Below are 17,808 nucleotides of genomic sequence, written 5' to 3'. Positions count from 1 at the left end.
AATATTTAATGCTATATTGCCACAGCAGTATAGAAACATCCATGCAATTATTTTTATTACACTGACACGTTTTACTGCAGCATCTGGCTTTAAAATTGGTTAATATATTCCATGCCAACTTCCTATAAAATGTAGCCACAAAGTAGGTTCAAGGTGAAAAAAATCATGTGTTTTATCCCCCTTCCATCTTCTGGTTATGATTTTTATTCTTAGTAAAGAATAAAAATTACTATAATCACCATTTTAATATCAATTTGCATTTGAGGCCCTTGCCATACACTGGTTCTATTGAATGTTCTGTTTTCCAGTGTAATTATCTTAAATGATTCTCCCCAAAACCCCAGGACTATTTCATTCTTCCAAGAATATTTTAAATAACTTTTCTTCCACAATAGAGTTTTCCCCATTTTGATGCTCTTTGCTCCTGCTGATTTCTGTGTTGACTTTTTGTATAAGGCATGCTAGAAGATGGTGAAGGAGTCCTTGATTTCACCATGCAAGGTGTGCACATGTGCAGTGGATGTTAAGAGGAAAACAATAATTGAAAATGTACAAACTCTGTCTACTCACTGCTGTATTTTTTATTACTTACTCACTCTTGTATTTTATGCTATAGGAAATTGGGGTTTTAGTAATACTCAAATACTAAATACAATTTTCACCAGTTTCTTCTCTTGAAATATCACTGGGTACATTAATTACATTTGTGGATGCTACTTTGCAGGCAGAAACTGGCAGTCACAGACAGCTCCTGGTGAGCTGTATGCAGAAACAGATTTTATCACTGACCTGCTGAATTCAGTCCACAAATATCAATGAAGTGACATCCAAACTTCATGTCTCGCAGAGGTTCCGTCTATAGTCCAGCTTGTGCATAAGGTATTATTGATTTATGGCTATAACAGCCTTACTACTACCTCTTTCTTTTCCCATATTTTTTTCAATCAAGGCCAACTCTGTTTTAAATTAAGAGCTTTATAAGCCAGTTCCCACATTCTGGGATTTAAAAATTTAGTCTTTGCCAATGCTTTATTTGAGAGCATACATAAATGGGAAAGCTGGAACACCAGTACTTAGAGAACAGGATACAGTCTAGCGGTATGTTTGTCTTGACTCCTCTGCTCTTGTGTTCGATAATGCTAGCCACCCATCACACAGCTACTACTGTTTTCTTTGAAATGCAGAAGCTAAACATTCTTTCAGTGTTTTAGGTGATTTAAATGCTGTTTTTTTTTTAGTGAACGACTTGCGACTGTGTAAAATGCATCTGTACTGTAAATTAAATGTAATTATTTCTGTGTGTCATAAAAAATTTAAGATGTTTTTTCTTTTTCTACTATGGGGAGGTGAAATTTGTCTTGTGTTTCAGAAGAATAGTATAACAAGATGTGTTATGCTAAACAAATCAGAGGTCCGAGGACTACTTAAATAAAACATCTGCATGCTTGAATGGGAAACTGGTTTTGCAATAATCTCATTCACAGAAAATTTTGTTCCTGCTTATATGTCAAATGATCTTGAATGAATGCAGAAAACCCTTGAGTAAAATTTCACTTGAAATTTAATGTTATTCTTCATATATATAATTACATAGTACCATATCTTTGGAACATCAAGACCATATTCTCTTCTGGGGAATCAAAATAACTGATAGTTTACATAAAAATACTTTGAAGCATGAGAGGACACAATTGTTATATGATTCTGAGAAAAGACACTGATGCTTTAAAGAGTTATAGGAAAATTCATATCCCCACATACTCCAAAGCATCATTTAAAGAATCAGATCCAAAACATTGCATAGCTCTATGGCAGGGGTTCCCAACTAGGGGTGCTCACACCCCTGGGGGTGCGAGATGAAATTCCAGGGGGTACGAAAACTTGGGTTTTCAAAATTATAGTGTATATGCATAATTCATTGCTGTTATTTCAAACTTTTGTAAGGGGTGCAAGAATATATCACAAGTGTTCTAGGGGTCCGGGGTATAGAAAAGATTGGGAACCACTGCTCTATGGAATATACAGCACACTTGCTTTTTATTTTTATGAACTTAAAAACACTTAAATGGAAAATTTCTGCTCAATATAGGACTTATGCATAATCTATATCTGCACCTATTTGTACTTTTCAGTAGGTGCAAGAAACTATATATTAATATGGCCAAACAGGAAAGATAGCAAACTGGAGCTGTCTCCAAACTCTTATCAACTTTCTCTTTGACTGCTCTTTATAAGCAAAGTGAAAACTTCTTTAGATGGCATGTTGGCCTAACCAGTCATCTGTGATTTCAGCAATCTCAGCAGGGCAGGCGGTGATTATTGGGGTCTGCAAGAACTTCAAAAAGTTAGAACCTACTCAGCTACCTGAGAAAACAAACCTCTTTTACCTAAGACTAGCAAAACAGTGTCCAAAAATTATGCTGCAGGTAACTGATAATATTAGATTAGATTAGAAGAAAAAACCTAACAGCTAAATCCCATTAAAAGCCAAAAGGAAATTAGAGGACAGTTCTTTTAATGAAATAATGAATGAACAACACAATATAAAATATATGACAGTAGTGGTTTTATTGTTGATCACATTGGGCTTTGTTTTCCTTGCCCAAAATGAAGTCCAGGGCAAGCTAGGACTATTTAAAAAAATCACAAGAGTACAAGCTTCCATTTATCCCTGGCACTTTCATCCTTTGCTGCTACTAATGGGAATTGAATAAGAATAAAAGAACTTCACAAGTTCAATATATCTTGCTTGAGAGGTAAAGCACATGGTCAATCACTTAAGTTTCCAAACATTTGCTTCAGCCCAGTCCTTTTCTATTTTCACCTTGCAAAGAACAACGGGGGCGGGGGGGGGATATCTAATTTTGACAACCAGACTATATCTCTCAGGAGACACAATAATTTCAACTGCCTGCTTATAAAATGCAGAACAGTAATACAGCTAGATGAAAAAAATAATCCTATAGCACATATAAAATACAGTAAGATGCACTTTTCAGAATTCAATAAATAAGTTGTCTCGTGGGAACTTAAGCCATCCAGTATTCAATATGGAAAATAGGTTTTTCTTGCAATCTATAAAGATGCTATCTTTAATTGAATAAATAAGAACAAACTTACATATTACTTTAAAATTAAAGTTAGCAGATTTATATGGCATATGCACAAGGAATCCAATTGGAATCAGGATATTTAAAAGGATGCTTTGATTTCTGTTGTGGTGAAAAATTGTTTCTCATTCTTTCCATTTTAATTCCCAAAAGGTAATTTATTAAAGTTATCTATTGAACCTCTTTTTGAGATCAAGATATTCAAATCAGAATATTACATGAGCAAATAGTTTAATCTATTTTCTGACCCACATTCAGAATCCCAATTTGGATTGGCTCCCATGCATATTCTCTAAGTAGAAGAAAAAAACATAGTTTTTCAAAATAGCCTGTTGTTTAGCCTACAGATCAGCTAGTCCATGTTGTGTACTTACAGAATCAAAAGTGCAGATATAATTATTGTCATGAGATCAACCTCTGGTTTTTCATTTTCCCCTTCTGCCTCTTTGGATGCTCAGCTTGTAAGGAAATTTCTGGGTTTACTTAATCACAGTTTTATTAAATTACAATTTCCCATGATGATTAAAGTGGAAAATGCTGTTTGCATGGTCTCTAGAATCTTGGTTTGCAAATTAAAGTTGAAACTTTGATTTACAATCCTGATTTGTAGACTGTATTTAAATTTCAGCTTCTTGGAGACAGTGAAAAACTCAACAAAGTATGCCGTTTCCTTTTAAGCTATGATTAATAAAGAAGGGTAAAATGAAGATACAGATATAGCCGTTGTCTGGTTATACTGTAACAAATCATGTTTCTCCAAGCAGCATTATGTCTGACCTGATTACAGAACTGAAATAATACAAAAGAGTATCCATTCAAAGTATGTACTTACTGCTAGGCATCCACTAGTCTCCCCCCCCCCAATCAAATATTCAAATTCTGATGAAAATATGCAGCAGCTAGGGGATCCATAGAAAAATTCCTACAAAAGAAATACTTCCGTGGTATTCAAATGAGCCAAATCACACATTAATATATGTTTTCAGAAAGCTAAGTATAAAATCTAAGCAAAGTTAAATAAGCCTTATTCTCACTGATTTCAGTGGGACAATTAACTGGGGAAATCATCTTCCAAATTTCTTACTGAAAAATAAGTAGGGTAGGAGAAAAGTTGGAATATTTTTACAAGGAGCTTTTCTTTGGAGACAATATAGATTTCCTCTTTAGTAACTTGAGTTTCAGCAAACTAACAAATGGATAGAATTCTCTCCTTAAAGTTGAATCATTTACACACACATACACATATACACACATACATACACATATACACACATACACATGCTTAGACATATACAAACAACCCACATAGCTGTCACATATAACAAATAGTTAGGTATTAATATGTATTTTTTCTTCAGTCCACATAATTTAATTTGAAAATTAATAAATCATTAAAAATTAAATGATTCACATATTTCCTTAAGCTAAAGTGATGCTAAAATAAGATTATTCTCTTTACAAAAATCCAGATTTCCATACTGATAGCAATTCTATTGTACATACACACACTTTATTATATACATATCTATCCCTGATCTTTTAGTGGCAATTACCACCATTATTTAGTAATAACAGTTGTCATGGGTTCTCCTTAAGCTGTTCCATGTGCCTTTATTGTGGGACAAACCATATGCAGGATATGAGACTATGATATATTTTTTTAAAATTCCACTGATGTTGGTGGTGTAATGCACAAACAAAAGAGGGAAGAACCAAAGTTTACACACATGTATTGGGAAGTGATATACTGTTAAGTAACTGGATTTCGTGCCTGGATTTCACTGATAGCTACATTCCAAATGCAAACCATACATCTGCTATATCATAGAACCTAGTGTTCTGTACACAATGTACTGCTGAACATTCCCATCAGTGTATCCGTAACCACAGTGCTACTGTGAATTATTTTTCTCACATGCAATTCTATGTGTGGATTAAACTGATAAGATTGTCATATTTTCAAAGGGTTTTTTTTAGATTCTGAAAGATCCGAGTTCAGAGTTTTCTTAGCTGTGATTAACTGCAGAGGAAGCAGATCTGAATGCAACATGTTCAATAATTGTGGCTTGCCAGTTCCATTTGAAAATCAAATGGAAAAATCACTTAAATTATATGTAACTGTTGAACACTGATTGTCTACAGCCCTCTAATATCTGTGGGGCTTTCAGCACTGAACACTTCCATCCTCAATCTAACAGAATTGTTAAAGTGAATAGGTGGGAGATCTAAATTTATTCCTGCATATTTTTTTCACTCTATTATGAGACTAGTGATCTATCTTCCTCATGGTACATACAATCTCATGAAAAATGAAGGACACATTTATCCTATAAAATAATTATTTTTAGCATTACAACTCTAACAGGTTTTATGAGAAAAGAAAAACAACTGTCCTTAAGAAAATCTTTGTTCCATGCCCTCTTTTCCATGATACCTTAAAATGCAGTGTCCAGAATCCAAAATGATGTCTATATTCAAATTGTAGAAATCACAGACTGGCAGATTGCACTATAGTTCCTCCATTTCAAAGTGTGTGTTAAAGCTGTTTGCCATTGTAGTATGCTCAAGGATCCTTGTAAGGCTGGGTTTTAATAACTCCACAGAATGACATGACAGGTGTTGAGTGGCATCGTTCTTCAAAGACAGCATTTGGTCTGTGCGTGGATCCTGGCGGTCATAATACAGAGCCCACACCAAAGTAATTGTAAGGATCATAGCCAAAATTTGGGTAACCCCTATGGAGATTCCTAGAAACCGAAGCACCTGCAACTGCTTAGTTCCTCTCAAGAATGTGTACATCTTTTTGTCACAACCCTGTGGAGCAAGAGAAGAAATTCAGCTATATAGGAACATATCTATATTGTGCCCAGAGATGCTTGAAATCAGAAATTCTGAGTACCTCAAATGTGACTAACACTGTCTAATTCTGACCAACTGACTCACAATGGTGCCATAATCTAGTCTACACAAAGAACAGTTTTATCAGATTCAGCTACCTACTTTATATTTATTAAAAATCTTTTCCTGGATGTTACATATTAGCCTGTCTAGAAAGGAAAACCTTGTGAGTTCAAATGGTGTTCCACTGAATTAGACTAAAAAGAGAAAGAAAAGCATTACAAATGAATGACTGGCTATAATAGATTTTATTTCTACGACTATGGCCAGAGTTATTGGAATGATAGATTGGGGGCATTTTACAAGGACTGGTAAAAATGCACAAGTAGTCCTTGTTTAGTGACTTCCTCAGTCAACAACCATTTGCAGTTAAATGGAGATGGAAAAGTAACTCTGCAATTAATGATGTATTTATGTCCTCCACAGTGTCCATCTCTCTCTTTCTCTCAATCACTTGTTCACTATTACAATCAGTTACTACACACTGTCCTATGCCTGACTTGGGTTTTTTCCCCTCTCAGCCTTGCAGTGTGGAGAGATTGCCTAAGCCAACACGCATCCTTAAAAAATGCTAACCACAAGTTAACAAGGTCAACTCTCTGACCTTAATTAGAACTCTCTAGCCAGCTTGCACAGCTGCTTGTAATGGACCAGACCATAATCAGTTTCATGCTACAGGCTTCCTTTTTCCTAACTGGCAGCTGCAAGCAGGGTTAGGTAAACAGCTGATGCTAGTGCATTCCTTTCCATGTGTGTGTGCCTGGTTAGTCTCTTGCACTCTCTTTCTCTCCAATGAACGTAAATACGAACATCACTTCTCATCCTGCTAATTTTCCCAGCACAAGGGTTAGCATTCCAAAGGGTAGGGGAGTGAGAAGAAGGACTGTAAGATTAGCCCTTTTACTCAGCTTCCTTCTGAGTTGGGTTCCAGAAACCTTCCTCAAAGATTGGCTCACCTGGCTGTTTGGAGTAACATTTGTTTGTTTACCATATTTATATAGCCACTCATTTCACTAAAAGCAACTCTGGACAGCATACAACAAACAAAATCACAGATGCTAAAAAGCAATCATTATAAAAAGATTAAAAAATTATTATTAAAAAGAAAAAAATATAAAACATTTAAAATATCTTTGAGGAATTGTAAGGCAAAGAAAGCTGAAGTAAAACTATAAACCACAGATATGGTCATGCGATTTTTCACTTAGTGACTTCTTTGCTTTAGAGGCAAAGTTATTGGTGTCATTGTGGTTGCTAAATGATAACTACCTGTATTTGGACAAAGCATAATGAATCTCATCAGAAAGGTTTCATACTGAATCCTGTGGGGATTAGAGCACAAGAGCCTAATGTAAAGACCTTAGATAAAGATGTGTACTAGAGAAGAATATGAGTAAAGGTAGTCCTCGACTTGTGACCACAAATTTCTGTTGCTAAGCAAGATAGTTGTTAAGTGAGTTTTGCCCCATTTTATGACTTTTCTTGCCACAGTTATTAAATGAATCACAGCAGTTGTTAAGTCAGTTGTTAAGGGAATCTAGCTTTCCCATTGACTTTGCTTGTCAGAAGATCACAAAAGGAGATCACATGACTCCGGGACACTGTAACTGTCATAAATATGAGCCAGTTGCCAAGGGTCTGAATTTTGATCACGTGACCATGGGGATGCGGCAATGGCCATAAGAGTGAAAAACGGTCATTAGTCACTTTTTTCAGTGTCATTGTAACTTTGAACAGTCACTAAATGAACTGTTCTAAGTTGAGGATAACCTGTAAAGAGGCCTATTAAAGCACTCTAAAAAAATCACATACTAGAACATTAGCTGACACATTGGCATTCACTGTCTATATATTAAGCTTGAACTCCTAGTATAAAAACATGTATGATTTAATAGGTATGAAGTATAAAGTATATGAAGTATATGAAGAGGGCAATGAAGCCAATGATTGAAATATATTGAGAGAATACATTTTGTTCAAAAACAACAAAAGAGAGGAAAAGTTCTACTGTATGTTAAAAGTATCTACACCTGCTCATAAATCAACACAAATGAATTTGGCAATACTGTACAAAGCATCTGTGATAAAATAAATCAAAGAACAAATAAAAGGAGTACTATTGCTAGTATTTATTATTGCCTGTCATAAGGAAAAGCCTTTCCCAAAAAAAATGCAAATAATATAAAAAAAAACAAAATTACAGCAAAGAGGGCTTTTAGTTATCCTAGAATCTGTGCCAATTTTAATAAATGTGGAGCAATAGCAAATTGTAATGAGACAGTTATGAGAAAAGTAATATGTATGAATAGAAGCTCTCAAAAAGGAAGTACTGAATAATTGCAAGCAATTTCAATGAAGATCAAGGAATGAAGCAGACTATAAGCTGTCAATGTGGTTGAACAAAAGATTTTGTGAAGATATGAAACAAGAAAGACACATCCTAGAAAGAGGGACAGAGCACACACAGGCAGCCCAGATCTGTAGACTGTATGAGTTATAACAATTAAGGGCCTATATGACAACACTGTCATTCTAATATTTGTGAGGAAATGTTACCCCATTTTCAGCTTCAATTCCAAGGGCTTTTCTTGCATATTCAGTTTGGGATTCGGGCATCCCAAAGGACTTTCCATCAGTATTGCTAAAACAGGTAGTCCTCATTTTAGGATAGTAACTGAGACCGGCAACTATGTGTTGCTAAATGATGCTGTTGTAAAGTGCAATGTCATGTACTTATACTGCAGGTGGAAAGCAGCTGCAGCAAATAAAACACACAGCTTCCAGGCTTAGAGGCAGGTTTTTGTTTAAAGTCTTACCTCCTGGTAAAGGTCACTAAGATCTTCATGGTGTGCCTGTTTAGAACATCCTGGGAATTCCCTCACACAGCAGGAATCTGGAGGCCAATCCATCTCTGTCATTTCCAGCCAATCCGTGAAATACACCACTCCACAGCATTTAAACTGCAAAAGAACCATCATCCTTGTATGATACTCAAGGACCACAGAATGCAGTGAACAATTCTGAGTTGCATTCAAGCTTGCAACTTCTCTAAAGGAAGCCCCATTTTGAATATCAATGCTTTAGAAGAAAACAAGGCCTCTTTATAGCAATAAAGAAAAATAGCTTGGAATGTTGCCCAGATCAAACACCATCTTATCCTTCCATTTGTACTTCTTCCATTTTGATTGAACTACCTAAATCACTTATGGGTCTGAAGATAGATGTTTTGTAAACTTCAAGAGCGCTTAAATGAAATTCCTCTCAAAATCCAAATGTGAAAATTATCATCCAAACCTCAAGGCCTTTGTTTTTCTTTGTGACTCATCTTGGTAAGCAAAACCTCTGCTTTAAAATGGAAAAACAAAAAAACCTGTCTATTAGAAAATTAATGTAGCCTAACTTTAAAAAATCCTTTCCCAAATAAAATTATGTGCTTCTAGTGAAATAAAAAGATAGGTATTCACTAAAATAGAAAGCAAGTAAATTCAAAATACTTTTAAAAGCTAAACAGTAAACGGTCAGATATAGTTAGTATAATGTTAAAATGAGAAATACACCAAATTAGTTTTATTTAGTCAGCTTTTCTAATTAAGCCACCTAAAAATTGCTTTGGGCTTGGAATGCATTTCACAATGCATTGTCTGTTTCAAAAGTTAGATTTGCATATTTGGCAAGAGAATGTTATTGGAATTTGGGCATAATTTACAGAAGTTTATAGCAGGAAACATCTATTAATAAACTGTCACTTCTGTGCCATTAAGACTGGATCAAAGTAATTCTGTTTTTCTGACAATTTCAACTTTTTCATTTTCCCAGAAAAAGTTTCCAAACCCTCATGACAAAACCTAAATTTCTAAATGATATATAACAACTAGCCAAAGGAGTAAAGATCTTACAGGTTTTCTAATGTAAAATAAATTAAAAATGATGAATAAAAAAATGAAAAATGAGAGCATAGTTTGGTCTAGTGATTAAGGTATGAGGCTAGAAATCAGGAGACTGTGAGTTCTAGTTCTGCCTTAGGCATGAAAGCCAGTTGGGTGACTATAAGCCAGTCACTCTCTCTTAGCCTAACCCAATTCACAGGGTTGTTGTTATGGGGAAAACTGGAAGAGAGAGGAGTATGAGATATGTACACCACCTTATTTATAAAAAAACAAATAAAGGCAGGATAAATATAAATAAATTAACAAACATTTATTTAATTTTGAGAAGCTATTTTAGGAGAGTGGAAATTGGGATGGGAAATCTAGGGAAACCAAAATTGTCCAGTCCCAGGTTTCTGAATATTAACATTTTTATGGAATCTCAAAGGCACCCAAAATGTGTTTGATTGAACAGACTAAATCTCAGATTAAATCCTTTCAAACTGTTCAACTAGCAAATTAAATGAGTCTAGCCTTTATGTTTCTTGTCCAGCTCTCCCCAAAAAAGAGTTAAAAAGTCTACCACCCAAAAATGTTACATGTAGAAGCTCAAAGAAAGATAGCTATAGCATATTGAAATGGAAGTGCTATTATAAACACACCTTTAAAATGAAAAAATATCTACAGGTAGTCCTTGATTTATGAACATAATTGAGCCAGGAGTTATGGTAGTAAATTATTGCAGTCATTAAGTGGATCACCTCATGATTGCACTGAATGTTATGACCTTTTTTGCAATGAATGTAATAGCTGTTAAGGAAAAGCGGAGGTCATTAAGCAAATCTATATCATCTAAAAGGTGTTTTTTGCCAGAAACTGGAAGTAAATGCTGGGAACCTATAAAAACATAAAAAATCACAGTCATATGACTGTGGGATACTGCAAATGGCTATAACTGCGAGCCAGTTGCCAAATGCCCAAAATGCTATCATGTGAATATGGGTGGGGATGGAGGTTATGGCCTTCAGAACTTCAAAATTTGGGGGCAGTGCCTGTCATAATGTTGAATGGTCGCTAAGCAAAATGTAAATGCAAAATGCAAAATGCCCCAAGTATTTCAGGAGAGCACGTATTGGTTACTGGGAATTTGGATAAATGCATAACATGTCTCTGCATAGACAGATGACTTTGAAAAAATCTTGTTCAGATTTGTATTCCGTACAGCGATGGCATATACCTGTCTTCTGTACTTCTGGCCCTGGCCCTCGGTTTGTAAAAGAATCCCTCTCTTCTATCAATTCTCCTGTACGTCCATGTAAGTGTTTTTGGCATGTCCATAGTTAGCATTTATTTATTTACAAGATTTATCTGCCAATTCAGTTCAAGCTGCCAATTCAGTAACTCTAACCCTTCAATTCAACAGCAGCATACAGATATTAAAAGTTTAAAAAGTTTACAACATAGCAATAAAAGGCTTAACAATAATCAAAATCATTTCGTGGATGCACCAAACATTATGGTTACACCAGAGAGCTTCTCCAAAAAGATAACTTTAAACTAAGCCACTAAGGAATGTTTATTTCTTTCTTAAAAATTTCTTTAAAATTGCTGCACATTTTCTCTCGCAATCGGTGTAATAAGGGACATAATCTTCTCATTTGCCCAACGAAACAGAAAAAAGCCAATCTGTAATTAGCACCCATAACGGTTTCTCACCACAAGTGCTCTCTCTGTAACAATTTCAACAATTAGAAGCCCAACACTCATTAAGGTTGCAATTCTTAAAAAAGAATACCAGAGTGCAAAGAGAGTAAGATATTTTCCCCCCTCAGGATAAATAAACCAGGTTTTTTTTCCCAAGTTTCTTCCTCCCACTGCATCAAAAAAGACAAACCATAGCTCTGTTTTTCCTTAATAGATGCAGAGCTTTTGAAGAATGCAATTCATTAATTGTATTTGTTTTCCCATTTAACTGTTTTTAAAACAAACTTACCAATTCAGCCAACCAATTTTTTAAATGCACAGATTTCAAGAAAATGATTGACATTTAAACTGTGTCTGGTCTGTGAAGAAGTATCTGTAATTGATGGCTTTTTTCATGCGTACTTCCATGTATTTTCTATATAATGATTTATCCTTTTAATATTCTTTAATATTCTTCTGTGCCTTTGTTTCCATTAATGTACAAATTAGTGCTGTTCCACCATCAGTTCATTCAAGAAATAAAACTGGATCCCATCACACAATAGCAATCTATGGAAACATTGCTTGTAATTCTCTGGAAATAATTTCTTCTTCAACTTTACTCTCAGAAATTAAATTTAAACATTGAAGTTTTCAAATTCATTTTAAAGCAAACCTTCAATAATATAAGATGTTTTCATCAGGAAAATGTTCTTTCCTTTCCATAACTTATGCAGATCATTCCTTTTATGTATGAAAGGTTACCCTGCCATCCTGACTAAGGCTGAACACCATCAACTCCAGTATTATATGGTTCAGCTCACATGTAGAACAAAATCACAATTTTAACCATGGAAAGTTGAATGAAGCAACTTATAGTCTAGTAAGTTGATTCATGCAACATACTAATCCTGGTTATAATTTGTGCCCAGCTTCAGACGCACTCAAAATCAAGGCAAAATCAGTAGTTGTCTTCTCCTGTTGTTTATCTTTGATTTAACTAGCTTAACTATAATGTGACAGTTTCCTCTCCATCATGTGGAGGAGAGGTGGGAGAAGATTATTCATTATATTGATTAATTTATTGGAATTAGTTACACATTTCTGTCCATCACATGAGAAGAAAAAAAATCCACATCTATCTCATTTAATTTGACTACATAAAAATGCAAGTTATAATTCACAGACATGATTATTGACTGTTTGATCACTAACCTCCCTCTGGAAGAAATTCCACGCATGGGTCAGCCAATGATAACGAGGTAAACCATAATTGATCATTCGAGCTTTTAAAGTTACCATATCTGACCACTGTACAGGAACCTGAAGGAGAGGAAAAAATTAAAAGAATGTTCAACGGCCGCAACAGGAAGCTGTAAACATAGCACATTAACAACTGCAGAAATTGCTTGTTAAATATATTTCTGAAGCTATTTTCTGAAGTGGAGTATCTGCAAAGAGAGAACATTTCCTCTCCTCAAATCCTGAGCCATGACATTAATAGAAATATGTTTACATATGACTTATAACAGATTCATCTAGTGTTTTTCAAACTATATTCACATGCAATCCTAATCCCCTTTTCAAGGCTATCTTTGTGAGAGAATTTTACAACATCATGTACTCAGTTTTCTGTAATAAAACCTCAAGTCATATGCATTCCTGTTCCAATAACATTTACAATGTTAACATTATTGAGTACAGCACCAAATATATACAGTAGCAGATTCATTTATCTTCTACAGGAAGTAGATCCTTCACTAAATAAAACCCTCAAACACCTGGCTATTGTTTTTTATTCCTTGATCAAAGAAATATACATCCAGGTGTTTCATTGACCATAAGTTAGACATGAGCCAGCAGTGTGATGCAGCTGCTAAAAAGGCAAATGTTATCTTCGGTTCCTTAAAAGGGGATACAGAATTCAGATTATGGGATGTTATTAACCCACTCTACCCTATCATTTGGAATACTGTGTGTACGTTAGGCACCATAATTCAAAAAGGAGAAAGATAAATTGGAACAAGTCTGGAGGAAGATAATGAAGATGTTGAGGAATCTGGAAATCAACTTCTACCAGTATGTTGAAAGAACATGAGTAGAGAAGAAATAACTGAGACACATACAAAAGAAGTGTTCAAATAGCTGAAGAATTGTTGCATATAAACTAGAAAGCAGTACAAAATCTCTTTTCTTGATCTCAAAACCTAAAAGACATTATAAGGGACTATAAGGAAAATACCGTATATAACCATTGAACTTTTTGAAATGATGGATTCTAGCCTCTAATCAAAAATTGACTTGGGACTATATTTGCTGATAAGTTTATTGTGAATATTGATTTTTGTTATATATATTGATATTTAGGGTTAAGGGTTAAGTATATAATTGTATAATTGTATTCAATATATTTAATTAATAAGTTACTATTATACATAAAGCACAATACATTTAGCCTTAATATAGACAACTTAGATACTCTGGAAAGAAACGGAGGGACTGTAAATAAGTGGGGTGGCTGGTTTGCAGAGTTGAGAAAGATGACAAGTATCCCTAATCTTACGAGAGTTGGAGTAGGAAAGAAGCAGACAACACACACCTCACCAATGGAACCAAGTCCAGCTAGGCAAAGATCCTTGGAAGAGGTGACACAAAGAGACAGAGCAAATTCATTTAAAGATTTACAACTAATGTTGCAATCAATGCAAGAGGTGATGTGTAAAAATCATGAAGATATAAAAAAAGAGANGATAAAAAGAGGATTAATAAACTATACAATGAAAAAGGAGAGATGGTTTATCAGAATGAAAGGAAGAAAATGGTGGCCTATGAGTTCTATAAGAAATTATATGAAGATGTAGAATGGAAAAACAAGGATGACATATTAAAATATTTGCAATTAGCTGATTTACCAAAAGTTCCAGAGGAGATTAAAAATATGTTAAATAAAGAGATAACACCTTTGGAACTATCTGAGGCAATCAAGAAACAAAAAAACAATAAAGCCCCAGGTCCGGATGGTTTACCAATAGAAATATACAAAATAATGCAAGAATCTCTAAGTCCAGTGCTAGTAGACTTATTTAACGAGGTTTTGAAGAATGCGAAGATTCCAATGTCATGGGAAGAAGCAACTATCGCTTTGATCCCCAAGGACAATTCAGATTTGGCATTTATCGAAAATTACAGGCCCATTTCATTATTAAATTCGGACTATAAAATTTTCATGGCCATAATGGCTAAACGTCTTGAAAGATTCTTAGTAAAATTTATACATACGGATCAAAACGGTTTTCTATCCAAAAGGCATATAAGAAACAATGTCAGGGTTATACTGGATGTATTGGAATACTATGAAGTCCACAATGAGAAACAAATGGGACTAATCTTCCTTGACGCACAAAAGGCATTCGATAATGTGAAATGGGACTTTATGTTTAATCAATTGGAATACATGGATTTTGGGGAGAATTTTATAAATATGTTTAAAGCGATTTATTCCAAACAGGTAGCTAAAGTGACAATTAACGGACAAAATACTAAAAATTTTCAAATTCAAAAAGGCACAAGGCAAGGTTGCCCACTATCTCCACTACTGTTTATATTATCCCTGGAGGTATTAAATAGAATAATTCGGAAGGATAAGTATATTAAAGGTTTAGAGATTAAGAGAGAAATTTGTAAATTGCAAGCTTTTACTGATGATCTTGTTTTTATACTCGAAGAACCTTTACAATCAGGGACAAGGCTAATGGAAGTACTGGGGGAATATGGTGAAATGGCAGGCCTAAGGATAAATAAGGAAAAAACCAAAATGCTTCTGAAGAATATGATAAGATCACAGGAAAATGAACTAGCTGATAAATTAGGTATTCAGATCACAAAGAAAATAAGATATTTAGGGATATATTTAATAGCTAGGTGTGTAACAATTAAAAGAGACAATTATGACAAATTAATGGATCAGATTAAAACAGACTTGGGCACCTGGACAAATCTTCAGCTTTCATTCATGGGCAGAATTGCCGTAATTAAAATGAACATATTACCTAAAATATTATTCCTATTTCAATGTATACCAATTAGATTAGAAAAGGAATTTTTTCGAAATTTCAATCAAACTATACTTAAATTCATTTGGCAAGGGAAAAAACCAAGGATTAAATTAAAATTATTACAGGATGTTAAGGAAAGGGGGGGTTTTGGCCTTCCCGATCNCTTGCTGGGAATAATGACAGAAAAATATGATAAGGGAACAATCTACCTGCTGCTACATATCTTGACAGCAGCCAGGCTTGCCTTTGCGCAAAAATGGAAGAGTAAGGAAATTCCCACAGAGGAAGAGTTAATACATAAAATATTAGCATGTGCAGAAATGGACAGGCTCACAATGATACTAAAAGATAAATGTGGATCAATTTTTTTTTGAAACCTGGGATAAATTTTACCGCTGGAGGAATTTGAAAAGGACTGCTGGGATTAAAGACGAATGTTAAGACAGAAATGTATGTTACTTTAGAATAGATAATGTATATAAAATTTAATGTATATGTAGAGATAATGAATTGATTGTAAAATATGGTATAATCTGATAAGAATGTATATACTGGAATGTCACGTCAAATCCAATGTTTTTTTTAATTGTTTTATAAATAAAAAGTTAAAAAAAAAAAAGAATTGTTGCATGGAAGAAGTGGAGTTATTCTCTATTGCCCCATGGCAGGCCATGGCATTAAGTACCATGTTGAATGGCAACCTTGGGGAAAACTGGAAACTACCTTTCAGTACTACCTGCTGGGTCACTTGAGGATATTCTGCTGCAACTACAGTAGTTCTGTACTGTACTCGGTACTCAACTGCTTCAAAACCCATTTGGTTCTCAACACATTGTCAAGTTTCGAAGCACAGTCTTGCTGATGTGAAAAATATTGCTTCTCAACTTGCCAACAAACCTATTACAATGTTAAAGGGGTTGGAATGTGAGCTGCGAAGATCAAGAGGCCAGACCATGAAATTCAAGGACATTCTACCAAGCGTCTGGGTAGACTTGAAGATGCTTTATAATAACAATATTTTTCTGCTTGATTGGGCAATGTGACCTGACCAAGAGGCAGGAGGAAGAATTCTATGCTTTTACTATGGGGATGTGGGTGGAGTCTGGCCAGAGCTGGTTTTGCTTTCAGGGGGACAGCTGAGGGGAATGGAGAGGAAGTCAGCCATGCTGGGAAGGTCACTGCAAAAGAAGTAGGGATGGCCACAGAGCTGGGGATGGTCACAGGAAGTTGGCCATGTTGGGAAGGTCGCTGATATAGGAAAAGGGACGGGCAGAAAGATCTTGCCAACCGAAACAAAAGGTTACATGGTAAGTCACATGATTTGTTTGAGACTCATCCTTGCATCTCCCAGAATGAATTAATGCCAAGTACCAAGGTACCACTGTCCATGGAAATAATTGGTTATCTCAGCAATCTTCCTGAAAGCCTTCCCATTTACATACATGAACTTGGTAAAAGAAGTGCTTAAACTAGCATAGCTCTCTAAGCAGCAAACTAAAATTTCAGTCTTAGGTTTAAATGAAGATCTCAGGGAATATCTGGTGAGCTACACAACACCTTTATAACTACCAGCTGGCATCTCAGGTAAAAATGCTGCTGTTCACACTTATTGCTTGGTCATTATTGATTTCGGCTATAATGCAAGTGATTAAAAGAAATTGTAAACATATAGCTACAGTCCTTTTTTGCCGGGGGCATCCTTCAAATCCAGATAATTTTCCCACATCCCATAAAAAGATAACAGCATGTGGTGGCTTCTTTTAAATATATATATATATATACTTTTAGAGTGAAGAGAATAGCATACCGCAACAAATTGTCTGGAGATTCCAGAATTAAAGATAACTTTGCATGATTTTTCTATTATCAATGTTTTTATATCAAGCAAATACAAACATTTCTGGATTTCTAAATAATATTTATTTCCAAAAATGCCCAGGCCTAATCTTAAACCAGCTTGTTTTTCATGTCCTCCATCCATCCCCTCCTGACCTAATACATGGAATAAACTGAATGCAAAAATGCATTCTACATGAAAAATACCATTTTTCAAATAAGGGACAAATCAGTCCTTCTTCCCTCCACACCTTTTAAAAAAGGCTCATAGAATCCCACAGCTGGAGTCCTAGAAGACCTTGGAGTCTTTTAGTCCAACCCTTTGCCCCAAGGCAAGAATCCTTAAACCGTCCCAAACAA

General features: G+C 35.0%; 1 protein-coding gene across 1 annotated transcript in view; it reads right to left on the bottom strand.

The window, feature by feature from the left end:
- Nucleotides 1–2,547: 2,547 nt before the first annotated feature.
- TSPAN12 (tetraspanin 12) overlaps nucleotides 2,548–17,808 on the bottom strand; it is a 61,393-nt gene continuing 46,132 nt past the window's right edge. Inside the window, exons 6-8 of the mRNA XM_015822277.1 lie at nucleotides 12,773–12,880; nucleotides 8,825–8,968; nucleotides 2,548–5,924 (exon numbers count right to left, since the gene is read on the bottom strand). Coding sequence (XP_015677763.1) covers nucleotides 5,619–5,924; nucleotides 8,825–8,968; nucleotides 12,773–12,880 — 558 coding nt within the window. The 3' untranslated portion in view covers nucleotides 2,548–5,618. The remainder of the gene's footprint in view (nucleotides 5,925–8,824; nucleotides 8,969–12,772; nucleotides 12,881–17,808) is intronic.

Source organism: Protobothrops mucrosquamatus, unplaced genomic scaffold (genome assembly GCF_001527695.2).
Source record: "Protobothrops mucrosquamatus isolate PMUCROS unplaced genomic scaffold, P.Mucros_1.0 scaffold1515, whole genome shotgun sequence".
Classification (NCBI taxonomy): domain Eukaryota; kingdom Metazoa; phylum Chordata; class Lepidosauria; order Squamata; family Viperidae; genus Protobothrops; species Protobothrops mucrosquamatus.
The sequence above is the reverse complement of the archived record's forward strand: the minus strand, read 5'-3'. Positions and strand labels throughout refer to the sequence as shown.